This window comes from Bacillus rossius, chromosome 2 (genome assembly GCF_032445375.1).
Source record: "Bacillus rossius redtenbacheri isolate Brsri chromosome 2, Brsri_v3, whole genome shotgun sequence".
NCBI lineage: Eukaryota > Metazoa > Arthropoda > Insecta > Phasmatodea > Bacillidae > Bacillus > Bacillus rossius.
The window spans coordinates 92,175,306-92,196,095 of record NC_086331.1 but is presented as its reverse complement, the minus strand read 5'-3'; the positions used below and the strand labels follow the sequence as shown (position 1 = coordinate 92,196,095).

At 36.9% G+C, this 20,790-nt stretch overlaps 2 protein-coding genes across 2 annotated transcripts in view; both read left to right on the top strand.

Annotated features, from left to right (window-relative positions):
- The window catches only part of LOC134529460 (dedicator of cytokinesis protein 7), a 262,141-nt gene that overhangs the window by 14,876 nt on the left and 226,475 nt on the right, over positions 1-20,790 (top strand). The window contains exons 4-5 of the mRNA XM_063363592.1: positions 5,851-6,070; positions 18,049-18,210. Of these exons, the coding sequence (XP_063219662.1) occupies positions 5,851-6,070; positions 18,049-18,210 (382 nt within the window). The remainder of the gene's footprint in view (positions 1-5,850; positions 6,071-18,048; positions 18,211-20,790) is intronic.
- LOC134529462 (uncharacterized) lies at positions 7,757-11,376 on the top strand. Its single transcript, XM_063363593.1, has 2 exons — positions 7,757-8,656; positions 8,983-11,376. Exons 1-2 carry the CDS (start codon positions 8,296-8,298, stop codon positions 10,392-10,394), a joined length of 1,773 nt encoding a protein of 590 aa, XP_063219663.1. The 5' UTR covers positions 7,757-8,295; the 3' UTR covers positions 10,395-11,376.

Here is a 20,790-nt window from a genome sequence, read left to right as displayed (position 1 = left end):
TCTCATCAACAACAACCTCTCATGCAGGTCGGACAGAGTGAGACAACTCCTAATCATCTCTGTTCGGCGGCGTTCATCAGCAGCGCTGCAATGAATGGCAGTGTTAATTATGGTCTCCAGGAGAGCAGGTTGCGAGTCAACCAAAGGGGGTTGCCCAGGGCCAGATCGAGGTTTTACTGCAGCAGGATTGTTTTTCTGATGTTCAGCTTTCTCAAGTTTTTCTTTGGCTTAGAATTTTTTTTGCACACTTGGCAATGTCTCTTTTTTCTTTAAACATTTTTCTTCTTCTTTCAATTCTTTCCGTAGTTTTTTATTTTTTTATGAACATTATCTTTGGCTATACCAGTGTCCCTTGCTTTAGTAAGAACATTTCGCGGGTGCGCGGGAAAAAGGGGATATGTCAAAATTACTTAAATTAAGATATTAAACATTTAAAGTTCTTCCAAGTATGCAAGATCAGTAATTAATCATTCCAAACGTCCAGTGCCATAGAATAATAACACACAAGGGTGCTAGACTTAACCCATTTGGACCAATTCGTAGAGCTTGTTCTCCTTTATTCATACCGGTACCATAAAAAAAACATTTTTGCCAATATTTGACTTATCCCCTTATTCCCGCGCACCCGCGATTTATTCTCTGTTGAAGTATGTCAATTTTCTTTATAAGAGTTTCTTGAGCTGGTTTGTTTGGACATTTTTAGTGATATCCAAAACAATCAAAGTCGTATGTGCTTCCGCAGACCGGGATGTCCAGGTTGTCCACAGTTTCCTCATCAGTAATCTCACTTCGCTCATCATGGGTATTGCTCATCTTTCGTTTGACGGCAGTACTCTCTCTTCCAGCGACTCCGACAATCGATTTCGTAAGAGATAAACATGTGGATGAAGTTACCACATCCGAATCCTATAAACAAAGTAAAAATAAATTAAGAATAGGTATAATTGAGACATGCAATATAGAACATATACATATATATAAGCAGGATAGTGTGTTAAACAATAAAGCGTATATAAAAACTTTTTCAATGTTAGAAATCTTAATTTTTTTTTATTTAGTAAAATTGACTTAAAATTTTCATAAAAATATTCCCCTACGTTTAATTAATAATGTTTGGGGCGACCACTCATAATGAACATCTAAGTTCATCACATAAATGTTTGCCCCTAGCAGGAATTGAATCCGCTACCTTCAGCTGTTAGCAAGAGTGTTAACCTCTTAGGTTACCGTAAACTGTACTGAAAAAGTGTATTTACGCACCTGTTTTTGTTGAAGTGTACGCAAAGTCGGTGGGACATTAGACTTTGCTGACAATAGTGTTGCTGGCGTGCTTGATGTTTTCGTAGGTAGCTAAAAATACATAATACTTATGACCAGTTCTTTTATAAAAAATCTAGGTTTGGTTTATATATTACATACCTAACCTTGACGTCAACCGGGCCTGCGCCCCAGAAGCCTGATCAGCCTCTGTCACTTTCCCCTTGCCCCTCGTCCCACTTCCCGCACTGGCAGTTGCACCGTCATGAGTACGTAGTCGTGTGTTTAAATAGCGCGCCACTAACTACCTCTAGAGGGCGCTGTAGCGGCAGTGCGACGTTCCCCATAATTTGTAATAATTATATCGTAAAACTTCTTATTTTTTCCCCATTTATTTGTGTCACCACTGACGGACGGGAGGGCTTTTGTTTTGTTTAGTATGTAATTTTAAGTGTGTAAGATACAGACGTTGCCGGGCGGACCCGAACGTGAATGAAGTCGGCATGTATTTAAATATTAGAAACTAATAACTGTATGTTTAATAATAGTAGAGCCGTGAGAGAGCGTGCCTTAAGTTTGGAAGTGTTTTTGTATTTCCGTATGTAAGATTGCAAGGCACCTAATTGGAAGGGCGTAATGGTAATCTGGCAAGGCGGGAAGGCGCCATGTTGTTCCGAGGGTGCCCTTCGCTCTGCCAGTTCTCCGCTGCCAACGACCGAGGTAAGACACTGCCTTCTGCACCCAGGGACTTCACTCTTTGTTCACTGACCATTAGTTCCGTTTTTTCTTAATAAATTCAAATCTCTTTCACGCTATCCCCGGGGCTTGCCTCGGTTGAGGGACTGTTTATTTAAATCATTTTCGACTCTTAACGAGATTTTTTAACGCTGCTTAAGTAATCGCTTGTGTGGCCACGTGCGTGGTCCTTATTCCCATGATCCAATTAAGTGCCTTGGGTCTTGGAACTGTATCGTCGTGAAGCCGTGTATGGGAGTATGCACACACATTAAACACCTTAACTATAACTGTCTTCTTTTATTTTTTCACCAACTACGTGGCAACCTATACCTCGTGAGCAGGCGTGTGGGACGCCTGGAGAACCCACTGTTAATACGTATAGCACAAGTGTGCCGGACGCTGAGAGTGGGCCAGGTCTGGGCATATTACGGTAGGTAACCGAGGGTCTAGTCTAGCCTCACACGGGCGATGTCACGCTCTGAGACGGATCTCAGCCGGGTCAACGTGCCCTTCCACCTGGTGGCGGCCATTATCTATAAGCACCGCAATGACCCTCATGAAACCCGAACCACGACAACCTATATGTAATATTATTACATATTAGGAGTAAACTTATCTGTGTAAAATAATTAAGCATTGTTGCTTTCTTCTTCGTAGCCTTCACCTTGAACTCTTGTATACACCTATCCCTCACTTAACACGTCTTCAGATTGCGCGGATTCATTTAGCGCGATGTGAATTTTACTGCCCCAGTCTTGAATAGCACGTCTGTAAATTTCAGTTAGCACAAAATCTTGGCAGGCAAAAAAAAAATAAAAATGTTGAACACGACGCCACAAAGTCTGTTTCAACTTCTGTAAACAAAAGATGTGCCGTGAGATACAGTTAGCCAAACAAGGGGGGGAGAGATGTGTCCGCGGGTCTGTCTACGCTATCGGCTGTTGTACAAACATCAGCTATGGCAAGTTAAATTGTGGCTATGGAGTGTAAAGGACAAAATGTTTTTACATCCGCGCGTATGCCGCCGTGCCGTACCGTACCGTTGTCGCCTGGCCACAAACCGGGCCGTGAACTCAGTCTAGCCAGTGGCAGAGATTTCACTCAAACAAAAGCAACGTCTGCCCATTCAGCTGCCGGTAACTGTACGTGCTTGATCACTCGTAATGCATCGTGTTCAAGTATTTGAGACAAAACTAGAAGTATTATGGCACGTAAATTGTCATGAAGGCCACGCTTATGTTGGTCGCACTTTAGTTTTAAGCTAGTCTACTGTGCGCATAATCATACGAAATAAGGACTCTTACCAAATTTTATATAAGTCTGATGCTGTTGGTTGTACTAGCGGGAATATATTTGACCGGAACAGAAATGAACAGATGATTCATGTGGAGAAGGTTGTTAAATGAATGTTGCAATGAAAAAAATAATCATTGGCCTGACTGGATTGGTGTGAACCAGGTGGTGATACGCAAATAAGCACTTTAATTTTTGAAAAATTAAAATGTAATTATCCGAACAGTAATATCGGTTTCACTGTCAATAAAGGATGGTTTGGAAAGATACGCGACGTGAGTTGAAGGTCTTGCCCGGGTGGGCAAGTCAGCCAGCCGACTGACGATAAAGTACATAACCACGTTTCTTCAGTTACGCGGTGTCGTATTTATCAAAGTGCGATGGTAGGCATATAAAGATAAAAGGTATGACATATGTATTTATAGTTGAGTGTTATTCAACGCATATATATTACGTAAAGTATATTTTCCTACACAATTTTGGAACACATTAAATAAATTAGCCTTGCTATTTATGGAAACTAATGCTTCAGAATACGTGGTTTTGAATAACACGAGCATTTTTAGGAATGAATTAGTCGTGCTAAGTGAGGGATAGGTGTAACATCATTTATATGTTCTATAAACTTTTCTTTATTTTTTAGTTTTTCTTTAGCCGTTTTCCAAATTTCGTTGGCATTTTTTTGGCCAAGTTGCGCCGGCAAGTCAGCATGTGAGCTTTTATAGGCCAAGAACAGCTGATGATGCAAATCTCCCTCTTTTGAGGACATTACAGTATAAACTCACTTTAACAATACTGACTACAGCAATGTACTTCTGCGTACACACTAACGAATACTGACAACAAAAACAAAATAAAAATGACGTACAATACAATCGAGGGAATCCCCGTAAAACATCAACGAAAAGGGTTGCGAACGTGGGAAATTTTAATTGCCTAGTTTTTTGTTTAAATAAAAAAAAACAATGTTACGTAACACATTGTTCGAACCCCCCTCCCGCCCTTGTAATGCATCGTAACATTTTACAATTGCATTACGTAATACTTGAACGTCCCATATTCTGCTATCACCCTCTCAGACCTAGTAAACCACATTAAAGAATACATATTACTAAACGTCACACTTGTTCCAAACGTAAACCTAACTACTGAGGTTATCTATGTTAAACTGGTTAATGACTGAACGTTTAACACAGTTCACCATAGGCCAAATTAATATGTAATTAAAAATTTTCTTTAATGCAGTGGGTTTCTCATTGTGCTACTGTCCTCTAATATGTTGCCTGATCTTCCAGTGGGTGATGGCCTTATGTTAGTTTCTGTTTAAAAAAAAGCTTAGGTCTCAACTCGCCATTGGCGGTTCTAGTTCACATATCATCTATAACTAATTTGTGAAAACACATGCCAATGATAACTGCGGCCTTATTTAAGAAGTCTACTCACTTGAAAATCCCAGGTACCATTCTCACTCAGCGAGTCTCACAGACATCCTTCCGAGCTGGGTGGAGCAACTTTCTTTCTCGGGAAATGATAACTCGTCCTGAAGATCCAATGACCCCTGTTGGACAGCATGACAGCAATCTCTCTCCACGGCTGCCTCCATTGTGGTGGTGTCAGCAAGCCTGGTAAGAATTTGGTACTTGCCCAGCAAGTTCTCGGTCGTTTTGCGAGCAAAGTATCGGGATGTCATTCCTCCCCATGTTGGGTCCCACAACTACCTCCGCCGTGGTGTGGTGTCAGCGAGTCTCACAATGATTCGTCACTTTCTTCGCAAGCTCTTACTCTCTTGGCAAGTGGAGCGTCAGGACGTCGTTCCTTGTGGCGATAAGCCTTTCTCCCTCGGTTCTCCACCAGCAGCTAATCGTTTGTGACTTGCTCCTGAAATTCACTCAGCAAGTGACTTACTATTGATGGCTAGTAACAGGTGTCTCCTATTTCTCCCCTGAGCCAGATATAATCTTCGTTCACTATGACAGATGGCTCAGCGAGTCTGCTTTGATGCCAGTTTGGCACTCGCTACAGGCATACATCCTGTTACAAAGTGACTATTTTTATACCATCCTGTGTACAAAATCGATCATAATAATAACTGTCTATAATCAAATGTTTTGTCTATACTCTTTGACTCTATTTTTTTTATGCAGAATGCAGTCATTACTATAAAAATTTTTGCACAACAAAATGTTTGGTTTTAATAACCAGTCAGAATCTGCAGTGTCCAATTTTTCATAAAATGATGACAGATTCTGGGCAGTTACCTAGAACATAAAAAAAAATCAGTGGGATGGCACTATTGATAGATAAGGAGTTATCTCTATTTTATGGGCAGTTATCTGTTGGTTTTCCAGGAGAATGGGGCCAGCTGGTGCCTTTTCTGAAGACATAAAGAAAAATGAGTTCCTAAACACATGCACTGCCTTTATATATACAACATGCCCAGGCAGCTCCATCATGATTTTAAGAAACATTATATGGCAAATGCTGCTTATATATGCTTGAGTGTAGATGTGATGGCATTATTTCACAATTGAAAACTTGCAAGTCAGTTTTGCCTTTTCTTAGGAATGATTTACCACCTCATGTTCGGGACTGTGTGCATTGCTACTCAGCTGACTGGATGGTCATCAGTTATCAGTATCGTATACACTCAAGTAGCAGTTGGGTACGCGATCACACTGAAGAAAAGCATTCTTTAGTGAAAACAATCCCTCGCCAAGAATTTGAAGTGGACTATGATGAACTGCTTCCAATGGACAGTTCAATGGACATTAGCGTGTTCAAGGTAAGTGTCTTGGATTGGCAAATGTGATTAAACATGTTAATTAATTTGTTTTACCATATGGTCATAGCACTCTCTAGTCTTGGGGTTAAAGCACTCTTGTGATGTTTAACAAGTTAAAAGAATGGAAATATGTTTGTATATACAGATCTTGACAATCCTCAGCAGGTGATTTCTTAATAGAAAGAAAATGAAGACATTCTTACAATGTGCCATTAAAATGAAATTTCAGAACAGCTAAGCAACAAATTGACAAATATGTTAATTAATTATAACAGAAATCTTACACCTGCACAAAGAAATTTACGGTATCATTTTTCTTCATTAAAAGAACATCTTAGTGCTATAAAATTACAACTGAAATGAGGATGGTGATTATTATTTTGCAGACCCAATAAAATAGTGTCATAACTCAAACAAAGATAGCAGATTTATGACAGTGTTTTAATGTGTGTGCAAATATTTAAGGAAGGGAATGATATTTTTTTTTAGCTATTTTTCCCTCCCTCTTGTTGTACAAGATGCCCATAAAAGAATGTCTCAGTTTCAATGATATATTATAACAGTTCAATTTGGACTATTTACAACAAATCATACATCAAATTGAAGGTAAACTAACTTAGTTTTTCTTACAAATGTTCAATATGTGCACCTTTAGTTATACAGCACACATCCAACCTAAAGTTAACAAGTCTGGAGTAATGGAAGCAATAGCCTCTTCAATTCTGTGTCTCAACTTTGGCTAATCATTAGGTAGTGGCGGAATGTAGACACAATCTTTTATAAAGACCCAAAGGAAAAAAATTGCCTGGCATTATGTGAGGAGAACATGAAGGCCAGTGAAAAAGTGCTCTGTCATCTCGACCATTACCACCAATCCAATGGTCAGGGACTTCGACATTCAACCACTCTCATACAAAGAGATTCCATTGGGGAGGAGCTTCATCCTGTTGTCAAATAAATTATATAGGTTCACCCTCTACTTATTGGGAAAAGAGCCATTCTTTCACATGGGGGGCACTGCAAGCGAGAAAACAACAAAGCAGTATTGCCACATGTGCTTATCTAAAACTGAGTTACTCTTTAATTGTGACCTTGAACCAACACACTAGAATTCTTAAAGTTGATACTATTAAATTTTTTAACTGGGATATTCTTTTATGGACATACTGTATTTGTTTGATCTTGACTCAGAATTTCGAAGAACAAAATTGTTTGCTTTCACGAGAGTTTTCATTGATATATAATCTTGCAACCAGTTTGTGATCTCATCACATTTTTTATTTGATAGTGTTATATTTTTTAAATCAGTGATTAAACAAACAGCCAACTTTCTGAATGGTGACAGCAAAATCTTAAAGGATGTTTTATTTAACTCATATATAATTGTTAGGGACTAGAAAATTTCGCGATCGCGAAATTTTCACGAATTCGCGCGAAATTAAGTGCAAAACGCAAAAAATACCATTTGTTGCGAAAAAACGAAATTTCTACGAATTTTAACAAACTATGCGCGAAAAGGTTTATTTATTATAAATTTAGTATCATAATCATAAAAATAAGTCGCAGTCACACGCATCGACGCAATTCACAAACAATATGTTCGTTTGAATAAAAAAATGTAAGGAAATAAATGTCCTAACCAAAAAAAAAACATGAAGGGTAAAACTTATAATTAATTATTATTATGTATTATAATAATTAGCGATGCTAATCATTGCTAAGTAATTTACGATTTTCTATTTATTAACTAACATCCGCTTTAATATGAAACACTTAACGTGACGTTGATTCATTTTAATTAAATAAAAGTCCGCCGGTGTAAACCATTCCTTTCGCCAGTCATCGCAGCCATTTTTTTTGCTGCTATGGCCTACGGATAACGCTCCTAGCCAGTAACTTAAATTCATGATTAAAATTAACACGCCATTGAGTGGGACTTTGGGACGTAATTACGGAGAACATAATAAAATTACTTAATACATCGGGCAAAAATTGACGGTAAAAAAAGATAAAATTATTTACATGGAGACTGCGGGGGATATAAACACTTTTATTTTTAATTCCTTGGGATCCACGGAAGAAAAAAAAAATTAACTTGAAAGAGAATAGTTTTCACTGGTGTGCAACTGCTGCTGTCGTCATGTTCACTTTGGCTTCTACTCCGACGGGCAAATCGGCAAGTTAACAAGATTATTAATTGGATAGTGACTAGTGAGTGAGTAAAAATGCGGAATAAATTAAGTGCAAGGGATCGAGCATTTCAGTATAAGAAGGAGGGGTTTTACTGTACAGATAATAGCACGGTTATGTGTAAGTTTTGCAACACGAAAGTTTCGTGGGATCGAAAAGACACGATTGAAAAACATTTAAAGTCGGCAAAACACGTGGCGTCATTAGCAGCAACAAAAGAAGAGACTACAAAACTACAAACATCAGTTGCATCATGCTTTAATAAAGTTGTCAAAGACAAAAAATCGGCAGATTATCTTGGAAAACGTGTCACAGAAACATTTGTAAAGGCTAACATACCACTTGAGAAACTTAACAATGAACACATGGTGAACTTCATGAATGAATTTATTGAAGGTAAGTAAAAATTCAGATATAACAGGTCTATTGTAGTTTGCGATACCGGACTGTTTTTAATGTACTTGAACTAACCAATCATCCCCACTACAATTAACTTTTTTTTAAAAGTAGCTGACCTAACCTAACAAACTTTTCATTTTGTTTTCAATACCTGAACGAGTGTAGTACTAACCTAGGAAATAAAACGTTTTCCTGAACTACAAATGTCCAGTATTGTAAATTGCAATTGACCCAATATACAACAACAGTTAACTTGAAGTACATAGTTATGCCAGTAAACTATGCTAATGGTGTTCTTAATTTTGAGGAAATTTTTTTTTCAGGATCTGGCGCATTGCCTTGTGTAAAGACTTTGCGAGAAAAGCACCTTCCCAGATTAAATATGGAAAGGGAAGAAAACATCAAGGAGAAGGTCAAAGGAAAGCACCTTGCGGTATGCTGCGATGAAACAACAGACAAACAAGGTCGGTGTGTTTTCGTTATAATCTTCAAGATTATAGAAGCCAGTCACCAAGTTGAAATCGTAGTAGGTGATGTCCACATTCTTGAAACAGCTGATGCAAAAAGTTGTTCAAGAGCTATTCTTGATTCTTTGAACAAATATAACATTAGCTGTAACAGTGTCCTGGCCTTAGTATCAGACTCAGCCCGATACATGGGGAAGTGTTTTGACACACTTACCAACTTGATGTCGGACAATGTTGTAGTGATTCAGTGTTGGGCGCACAAACTCAATCTGATTTTGAATGTTCTGGGAAAGCACCTTCCTGAACTTCAAAATGCCACTTCCAAAATCAAGAGTGCGTTCCTGAACACTCGAAAGAGAAAGCATCTGTTCCGGCAATTTCTGGATGATAAATATGAAGCTGGAAGGGTTCCACTGTTCCCAATGCCAGTCCTCACGAGATGGTCTTCGTGGTACGAGTCTGTAGCCTATGTATCCGACTACATAGAAGCTATTGTTGAGTTCATGAAGAGTGACGACATAGCATCAGTTAGCAATGTTGGAGTTCAGTATTTGGCAAGTTTGTCACAGGAACAGGTCCTTAATGTTAAGGTGCAGGCTGCCTTCATCAAAGAAACAGCAAAGGGAATTGTTGACTTGACGAAGTTGTTGGAAGGGTCATCATATCCTTGTAGCAACATTTTGTGTGGTAACCTACGCAAAGTTGAGCAAGTTTTGCAGCTTGCTGAAGCAGGAAATTTTGGCGAAGAAACAAGTTTAGCACTGCAGTCGTGTGGAAGAGATGTTGCAAAAGCTCAGGTTAAATCTGCCTTAGTAAAAGCTGCATCACATGGATACACTAAGCTGCTAGCTTTAATTTCAAGTGATCCTGCAAGTCATCTTTATTCTGAACTGAGTGTTTTTGACCCTGCACAGATTTTAATTACGGAAGTAACAAAAGATCTTGGTAAAAAATTGAATAAAATGGCATTGTTCAAGGACTGCGATGAAAGTCAATTGCTTCAAGGCTATAAAGAGCTTCAGTTCTTGGTGAAGAAACAGTTAGGAGACAAAAGTGATGCATCACTGGATTTGATTGCAATATTATTGTCTCTTTCTGTAAATCATCCAGAATTTTCTAAGGGTGCTTTGAAAAGTGTATGGTTGCCATGTGCAAATGCAGACTGCGAACGATTTTTTTCTAAGTACAGTTCTGTTCTAAGTGACCAACGACAGCGCCTTAATGCTGAAAATGTAGCTATTCTCAGTGAAATCTATTTTGAAGGTTGAACACTGTTTTAGTGTGTTAGTTGTATGCCATGTCTATGTGTTTAGTGTTACATATGTATTCAACTTTGCAGCTGTAAATATTATGTATTGTGTTTTATGATCTGTGACAAGCAGGAAACTGTGAATTTTTTTGATAAGAGCATTACTAACAAATATAGAAGCTAAAATTATGTACAGATATTACGATAAGTAAATAATAATTTCCTCATTGTAAAGGCTTTAAGAATGTTTTTACAAGTATCTCTGTATCAATATATAATGTTCATATTAATTTTGACTGTTAATTTTAGGAATCCACAAAAAAATCACATTGGTGAAAACACCGAAATGAAAACACCGCTTTTAAGAATTCAAACCACCGCTTTTTGCACTTTCAAAACGACGACATTTTCCAGTCCCTAATAATTGTACAGTAGAACCCCGATTATCCGTGTTAATGAAGGGGACGAGTGAGTCGGATAATCGAAAATCGCGGTTAGCCGAGTCATGCTTGCCTCAAAGGTCATTAGCCCACAGACAACCATCTGTGGACATTCGGAGATTACATATAAATAACGACCCTAATCTCGGGAACCGTGAGGGGTCGTATCTATTCTCCGTTCACTCTTAGCTGAGTTTTGAAATAAAAAACACCGTCGTATCACTGCGCCGCGTCAGCTAGTGATAGGCTGAATTTATCTTGCGTGCCAAGCACTAGTTGCAACACACACAAACTTCAGTACAGTCGGTGCTAATAAAATAACGGAGAAGTAATATAACAGGAAAATGGTGCCGTGACCTTTCACGACACAAAAGGAAACAATGTTTATTTTTTGAATAATCGATAAAATAGCACCGTAACGTAAGACAACAATATGATAGTGTTACGATTTGGTACTCACCTAATCACTATCTGGCAGTGGTGCTATCCCTTCCAGACTTGAATCAGACCTACCACCACTATCTTCGACACTACTGTCGTCACTGTCAACGAGAGGAATGATTTACTGGCCCCAACAGCGTGACACATTCACAGTGAGGAGTTGAAGTGGAGCGGTTTGCAATTGAAAACAAAGGAATTCGGTACAAACTTTTACAAAAGTTATCTTAAGAACATTATAAAACTAGATGTTTAGAACTTTGAACACATTTTAAGCATTTTAAGGAAAATATGTTAAGTCTTCTACAGTTTTTTAAAGAAGTCTGTTACTTTTTTCTGTCGCGACTTGTTTATTTTTCGTTTGATGTTTAATCTTACTTTTCTTAATGTAAGAATATCTGAGAACTCACTATCTTCTTCCTGTTCCATAAACTGTAAAAGTGTTTCTGTTGACTCTAACGCAGTTTGCAGATTCACACGTTTTGCTGGAGTCAAATCTTCCCCGTCGCCCTCATCACTTGAACTGACATCGGCGGCCGCGCATGTGTTCGAACTGACAATGTCGTCATCACTTTTAATTTCATACCCAGGAAGCAAGACGTCAGTTTGTAGCCATTCCTCTATGTTTTCTTCATCAACATGAGCAAATTGCTCATTGTTTTTTATAGTCGATTGAAGCGACTCAGCAAAGTTTTCCTTCTCAATGTCTTCTTTTTCAAAGCCGTGGAAGTTATCAGCTGAACCTTCAATGTCACAATACAACTTCCTCCAAGATCTGACTATGTTTACTTTCGAGACCATTCCCCACGCCTTAACAACAAGATAAATTGCTTCCTTTAAGTTCATGTTTTTCCAAAACTGAACCATTGCCCTATCTTCCTCCAGCAGTAAGTTTAAGAGTTCTCGTCGGTAATGCCTCTTTAATGTTACAATAACACCTTGATCCATTGGCTGAATGAGCGCAGTCACATTTGGAGGCAAATAGGATACAAAAATATTCCCATCTGCTGATTTCAACTCGTTTTCATTTGGATGAGATGGTGCATTATCTAAGAAAAGCACTGCTTTGACCGGCAAACCTCTTGACTTCAAAAATTCAGAAACATGTGGTATGAATTTGGAATGGAACCACAGTTTAAAAATTTCTCGAGTCATCCAAGCAGATTTATGTGATAGTAATCAGCTGGAAAATATTTCATTTCCGTGCCCTTAAATGATCGTGGCTGTTTTGCTTTCCCGACACACACTAATTTTAGTTTATTTTCTCCACTAGCATTAGCACAACACATGATTGTGATTCTCTCTTTACACGATTTGTGGCCAGGCGCAGACTTTTCTGCTGATGCTGCAAGTGTTTTACTTGGTAAGCACTTCCAGTACAAACCAGTCTCGTCTCCATTATACACTTGGTCTGGAACTAAGTTGTGTCTGTCAATAATCCGCTGGAACTCCTTTTTAAATGCGCTTGCCCCTTCGGTATCGCCGCTAAGTTTTTCACCTTCCAAGGACAATTCTCTTATTCCATGACGATCTTTAAATCTTGCCAACCAACCTCGCGATGCACTGAATTCTTCTGTCAGGCCTAGTTTTTTTTAAAAATTTGAGCCTACTGTGATAAAATTACGCCACTTAGTGGTACACCCTCCGACCTTTTCTGTTGAAACCATTCAAAAAAACAAGCGTCCAAGCTGCTAAATGTGGATTCTTTCATCGTCTTTCGTTTATTTAATCCACTTGAAGTGTCAGCCTGTGAAGCAAACTGAAGGATTTTTTCGCGATTTTTTATGATGTCGCGCACTGTTGTGTTACCGACATCAAACTCAGTCGCAAGTTTTGCAATCGTTTCTCCACTCTGAAATCTTTCTATAATTTTTGTTTTGCTGTCGATTGACAGTACCACTCGCTTTCTTTTCTGTTCATTTGATGACATGATTAAATGTTACGCTCAACACTTCCGCACAACACTACGGTATAATCCATCGGAATGCAGATCACTGTTACAATACATAAAATTATCACCACCTTCACGCTTCAACAACGTACACTAATGGACTGTCTCCATGCGCCGGGTAATCTCTGTGGCACGGCGCCGTGCTGCGCGCGGGAGTGTACAGTCCGGTCATGCGGACATGGAATCGCGCACCGGTGTATAATCTATTCACGTAACACGGAACACAAAAATAGTATGTACATACGTATGTATCGACTAGTATTTTTTTTTAACTTTCTTTGTATATAAACATGACTGAGTCAAAAGTACTTTGCCCAACATACATTTTGCAAAGTATTTTAACATTTACATACATATTGAGTCATTGGTTATATGTAACTAAAAAATTGGACTTGATGGACATAAATCGTGGTTAATCCGCGAATCGGATGATCGAGTTGCGGATAATCGAGGTTCTACTGTATTATTTAAAAATAAAAATAAAAAGTTTTTGAGTCTAAACTATTGTTTCTTTTTGATTGTAGGCTTTGGTGGCCAAATTTTTCAACTACTTTGTTTCTTTGTTACTTTTTCTTTCTTTTTAACTTTCTTTGTTCAACTATTGTTGCGAACCTGTGACTTTAGTTTGATTAATGCAACTACTTGGTTATTGTTAATGTATTACAGTTCAGATATTGATGAGCTGAGATTTTCAGTAGTCTACTGCTGTGGACTGTTGTTTGTACCACAAAATATCATGTCTGCAAACCTTAGAAGAAGGATGAGTGGTATCAAATATTGACAGTAAAATAAGAAGTATAGAAAAGTTTTATTTCAGGAAGAAAACTACGAAACTTGCAGATAAATGTTAAAAATATTTTAGAACACCATTTAAAGTTGTAAATGTAAAATAGTGTAACAATTAATAGGGGCACTGGGGCATTTCGGTATATCATCACAGGTTTTTTTATGTTTTTCTTTAAAAAAAAGCAATACTTTAATTTGAACCGTAACATATCATCAGCATTGATTCTGTATTGTTTTACACAGAGTTGTACGTTTGTCCATCATGATGCTGCCATAAGTTGAAAAAGCATGCTTGCTGTCAATGTTGGAAATTGGTATCAACACACACTATTGCATTAACTGCATATGTTGGAGTATCATTTTACAAAGACAACAGAACTGACAAGATGTCAACTTCGCACTTTTACAGATTACAGATTGACGAATAACCCTCGACAAACTGTTTGAATAGTAGGTCAGACAGTAGTGGTATGGATTTTACTCAGTTTTTAAGATCTGTGGATCTGGTTTTGCCTCTGTGGCTAAGTTTTTTTGATTATTGCACAAATATTCCATGTGTTCGACAAAGGATTTGGCTGGATCAGTTTTCAATAATGAATATAACTAAAGAAATGATTTATGGCCAGTGGTTCTATGTTTTGCCCTGGTAGCTACTTTGAAGCATGCTGTGAACTGTGCAATTAAGAAGTTTCTTCTCTGAAAGATTTGGTCACTTAAAAAACTTGAACCCATTCTTCAGATCCAAAAGCTTGGCACGTAGTTTTTTGTGTATAGAGGTACAATGAACCTTCCAAAGTGTTTAACAGACCTGGTGTTGATTTGCAACGTTCCATAACAAACTTGGCTGTTTACTGTATAATTGTTACCTTGTCAGCACTAAGTTGCTTGAAATACTTGGTAGTAGTAGATAATTACAACCTACCTGTTTGACAGATTCAATGAAAAGAGGTACTGGTCTAGGTATTCCACAGAGATGAGCCACGAGTTCCAGCAAGTTAATACTTGGCATGTGAAAAGCTTCAGGTTCAATAGTGATGCATCTCTCAGGAATTGAATTGTGTTGTGAAGTGTCATTTTGGTTTTAACAACACATTCATTTAGAAAAGCTAGTTCCAATTTTCGAAAACCAGAACTTCAACATTCCTGCATCATGTATCGTGCTGAATCAATTTATCGTGCTGAATCAAGGATGCAGAAGTGATTTATACTTAACAAGAATATCTAGGATAGTTTATGAACACTCCATTTAATTTGCAATTGCAAGAAAAGTTGTACCTGCCACTAACAATGTATCATCCGTATTAAGTGTCAAACTTTGAAAAGTACAACAAACACTCAGACACCTTAAGGTTTGTTTCATCACACATTAACACAGTGTCTCGATCTTGAACAGCAACCTAAATTTTTTGCTTTTCTTCATCTTGTAGAATATGTAAATATATGCTGTGCAATGTAGGAGCATGAGGTATATCACCAGATCCTGGAACAAAATGATTGTAAAGTATCAGTAGAGAAACATTGAAAATAAAGTGAATTATTTTATTACAACTGCATGCTTACTGTACCTATGAATTGGGTTTGCAGCTATGCTCAGTGAAAAAATTACAAGACTGTGAAAACCCTTTAAATGTTTTAGTAACCTTTTATGTACTTGTTTAGCCATTCTCTTGTACTCGGAACATCTAGTTTTTCGCGAGGTATGTTCGTCTTAACAAATTCACAAGTTATTTCTCTTGCAAATTACTCTTTTTTGTTGCTTGTCTGTTTGTTTGTGGTTGCATTATCTTTGAGAGTAATTAGTCTCTTGATGCCCAAACTTGAAGCTGATTTGCAGCTTTGCCTGTAACATGGGCTGCTAAAAATTTACAGGGTTTCTCACAAGTATCCTTTCTTTTTCAATCAACTATTATGTTACAGTATTTGTAAAATGTAATTTTTTCTTTATTTAAAATGTATAATCTTTCTTTTTTGTACTCTATCGCTAGTTCATACACTGAGATTACTTTCAGTATTTTCACTTGCCGTGTTAACGTCTCTGAGAAACAGTCACCAGTAAAAATGGAGAAAAAATTTTTACACCTTCGGGCATCGCTCCAGAAATCAGAAAAAGTATTGAATGATGAAAAAATTTTGAAATAAATTTGTTATTCACATCAAAGTCAGATAAAACAAACTAAAAGTTAATATTTTTGCTTTTTCTTATTAACTGATAACTAAAATATAACATGAAAATTTAAAAGATGGCTAATTATGTTTTTACCGTTGGGCATGGGCTATGGATGGTGCTGTAGATAAAACAAATGAGAGTGGTTTGTTTACATTTGTATGCAACAACAAATCATTTTTAAGTTTGGTTAGTTTGTGGTGGTTTAAAATAAATACTGAGAGGAAAACACTGTAGAACCAGGTACACATTCAAAATAAATTTAGCATTTCACAAGAAAACATATATATCGAGTTATAAATGTTAATTTAGTTTTATAATTTTTTTTTTGCATAGTCACAAATTTTGTGTAGCACACCAAATTTCACAAAAAAAAAATGTTTTTATATTGGATCAGTTACAGATGTTCTAAAGTAATTTGTGTATAAATGACCAAAGTATTACATCGTGTAAAATTTTACGAATTTGTCATAATCTACATTTGCATCATGCCCCTAACAACTAAGCATAGCAGCCAGGACACTTGTCTGAAGAACTTCCTATAGAAAAGGGCAAAGTTGTGCCAATTATTGGTGTGATTATGTAGCAGCAGGCTCAAGAAGAAATAATATTATTGTTAGGTTGGTTCACAAGTTTTTAAACAATCATATATTTTTAGACAGGTTAAAAACAATCACATGATTCAGTAAGGTAATGATATCAAAAGTTTGGCAGTTAAAAAAGAATTTCAGCATGTTAGTGATGGGTACAATCTTGTGTCAGATCATATGTACAATGCAGATGAGATAGGCTGTACTGAAAATGCCTACCCTGAAAAATCCTTGGGTTACTCAAAAGCACTTAAGATTATGCATAGAGGTATCATGACAAGGAAGCATGTTTAAGAAAGACATGGTGTGGAAAGTTTTTATGTACTCTCATTGCATGTATGTAATATAGTTAAGTACTTTTATTAAAAAAATTGGCAACATTTCTCCCATAGTTTTCAAAAGAATCTAGTGAAGAACTATTTTTTTTTTGAAAATAGGTTGTTTTTATTGGGTTATTGTCATATAATGAGGTGAATACAGTTAGATGTGATAGGTTTTTAAGCTACTGCTGATGTGTGTGTGCTTTTTATTTTTGAATTATACTTCTTTAGGCGCGTTAATGAAAAAAATTACAAGAGTGAATTTTTATGATGCCCACACACCATACAACAAATTTTCGCAGGTTGAAAGGCAACATACAAATAAAAATTATATATGTGCTTTTAAATTATATATTTTAGTGATGGATATTAAATACTGGTCTGTACAATAAAAAAAAAAAAAACATTTATTTATTGTGAATATAAGTGATAGAAATTGTTTTTATAAACTTTTTCAAGTGTACTTTCAAGTGTAATTATATAAGTGAGGTTATGTTCCTGTATGTATAATTTATTTGCATTATAAAATATAATATTGTTTGATAAATAATTAAAATTAATAAATTAGAATAAACATTCAGCATATTTATCTTCATTATTTATTAAAATTTATTTTGGTATTTCACTAAATTAAATAGGTAATTAATTTTATACATGTGTTTATTTTAATTTTAAATACAGAGTATTTATTTAAATTTTTTAATTTGATTGAATGTATACTTTACGTACTATATACTTACTGTATTTACAATATCATTTCAGTCCTTTTTTATTTTATTTCTATTAATTATTTGCATGCAAAATTAAAGTTATTTTTTTTACTGCACCAAGTAAGTGTAACTTCTAACGCGACTACATAAGTACACACACTTTTTTTTCCTCAGTTTATGCATGCAGCCTACTTAAAAAGTGTTATAGTTTCTGGTAAACCTCTTAGTGCAGTGTCATAATTTATGGTTTGCTAATTGTCTTGAATTTTTACAGTCAGAGCAGTCCATCAACTCAATTGATGTCCCTCGTGGCAGTTGGGCTAGCTTTGATCTACGTAATTCTGTGAGTGATCAGTTGATCACGACGTTGCTAGAACAAGTCCCACCGGAAACCATGGATCAGTTGAATGAGGCTTGCAGACAGGACCAAAGACAGGTAGGTGCTCGTGTTGACTGTTGGTCTTTACTTGATAATTTGAATTAGTATTTGTATTTAAATGTTATGATTATTTTAAAACTCGCTGTGGGCTGTTATTGTCAAAGAGATCACACTGGCAACACCTCTGTAGAATGTTAAAGGGGCAAAAATGAAAAGGAAGTAGACTGAAATTATTTCAGAAATAAACTAAACACCCTTCCTTGTGGAAATGGTCGACCTAAAAGTTATCAGAGGTAGGATGGCCACAGGTTGCATAAATATTCAGATCCTGGAAAAATAATCAAGTTCAAATAAGTAAATTCTCTTAAAAATGTTATTAAATTAGAAATGGATGCTAGTTAGATTGATATACAAATACCCCTAAATAAAAATCAATTGGAGAAAATGGTATGATCATGCCTAAACAATTTCATTATTATAAATACAATTTCATATTAACTTGAAAACTTAAATATTTTAAAATGAAAATTGTTAATCATATTACTTTCCAAACAAGTAATAAATAAGAAATCATGCTCTTATAGAAAATAATTTGGCTAAAGTATACTAAAAAAATTTGGAACCCCTTATGTGTAGATATTTTTTAAAATTAACTACCTTTATTGAGCTAACTGTTGACACTTTCTTGAATCATTGCAGGGATGGCAACTCATGTAACTTTTTTCTAAGTGTATTGAGGGAGGCGACATTGACATTTCCTTCTTGAAAAATAAATGGGTGCTACATTTGCAGCGAGCCATCGTGTAGTCTATATTCATCAGCAAGATGATGATGTCAAAGTTGCTACCTGGTACCTTGAGTAAACTTCTGAAAAGGCTATTTGTTAAATTGCATTCTTTGAATGGAAATCCAAAATTTAAAGGTGGAAAGTTTGATATTCCTGAGAAATTTACTTTGTTCAACTGTTTCAAAATTTCACTACATTATAACTTACCCTTCAATTTTTTATTACAGACCACATTTATGTGTATTTATTGTGTAGTTTCCTACACTCATTTACATTCAAATTATTCTCCATGTCCCATCTTATATCTCTGCCATAATGTCATACCCACATCTGCCAACCTTACACACTGTGCAATGATTTACGTATACTAAATTCCCATCTTTACAGTATAAAAATTTATATTTATTACACTAAATATCACCGGTTAAATCTCTATGACTACACAACTCTTCACTCAACTTCACAGATTTAATCTCTTTGGCTACAGAACTCCTTGCCCATTTTTTGTCCTATATCTGTCTTCACTTCTTGTTTTAGATGTGTCTTCTCATCTTTGCTTGTCCGCAGAAAATCCTTAAAGGGTGGCTCAGAATGGAGACTGCAAAATTTGATGCCTATCCTGCTTTCTACTGTAACTTGATACGGGGCCGTGGCCTCCGATCTTTAATAAAGCGGGGGTTTTCGTTGAATGCTCGGAATTTAAGGGCGCCACCGTGCAACGGGCACGGACCTATGAGAGACTCTTCGCCAGGGTCGTGACGTCGCCCAAGTGGGACGTGATTTTAATTTCTCCCTGAAGCCAGCCTAGTATTAATATCTGCCCGCTCTCAGCATCGAGCACGCTAGTTCCCTACGCCGTGGGCTCTTAGGCGTCCCACACGCCGTCACACTCGAGATGGTCACACAGGTTTAGAAATTGAATATAGATTTAAATTTACACACCCTTATTTATTTAGCCAACTTCGATTACACACGCACACAATTTAAACTGTAACAAATGCCCGCAGACGAATCGGTTTAGGTGAAGTGACCAACCACGTGGTCACACATCGACTTACGTATAATACTTAGGAAAAAAGACCAGTAATGGTCACAATGTAATTATTAAAGCAGTCCCCCAACCGAGAGGAGCTCCGAGGACTAAACGAAAAAAGATTTAAATAGAATTAGTGACGAACAGAATTACTATGCAGAGATGAACAAGCGGTGAGGTCCCCGGAGTGCTGAAGCGTCTACTCTTGGTCGTTGATGGCTGAAGACTGGGGCGATCTCTCAGCTACAAAAATCCACAATGGCGTACTCCCGCCGAAACAATTGCCGTTAATGTTATTTGCTATTCCGTGCCACGGGGAACTAAAGTAACATGAAAAAAATTCTTAAAAAGTTACGTGACATTTACTGAATATTAAAAAGGGATAATAAAAATTACAATTATTAAGGGATATATTTAAATAGTGTCTGGCTTCGGTTTCCTTCGGTGTGCTTCGTGAATGTCCGGAAACATCCTTATAATTAAATACACAACTCTAAATAAAAGTACATAAAAACCCTCCCGGCCGATCTGCCGTCACGTCACACTCGGGAAACAATAAAAACAATTTACAATGATGCATTTAATTACATATAGGGGTGCAGCACACTGGCTCTACGGCGCCCTCTTGCCGGGCGACCAACACACTCACACATGCACACACTCGTTAGCGGGAGGTTTGAATGGAGGGTTGTGGTGTTTGGGCGGTGGCATATCGGACTCAAAGGGGCCGCAGGCCCGGACGATGTCAAACTAAAAGGTTTCTGTTGGGAGTTTCATTGCAGGTGGGTGATCTGAAGTATTTTGAATCTCACCAAAT

Coding starts and splice junctions, on each gene's coding strand:
- LOC134529462 (XM_063363593.1), top strand. CDS start 8,296: ATGCGGAATAAATTAAGTGCAAGGGATCGAGCATTTCAGTATAAGAAG. Junction 8,657..8,982: donor CATGAATGAATTTATTGAAG/GTAAGTAAAAAT, acceptor TTTTTTTTTCAG/GATCTGGCGCATTGCCTTGT.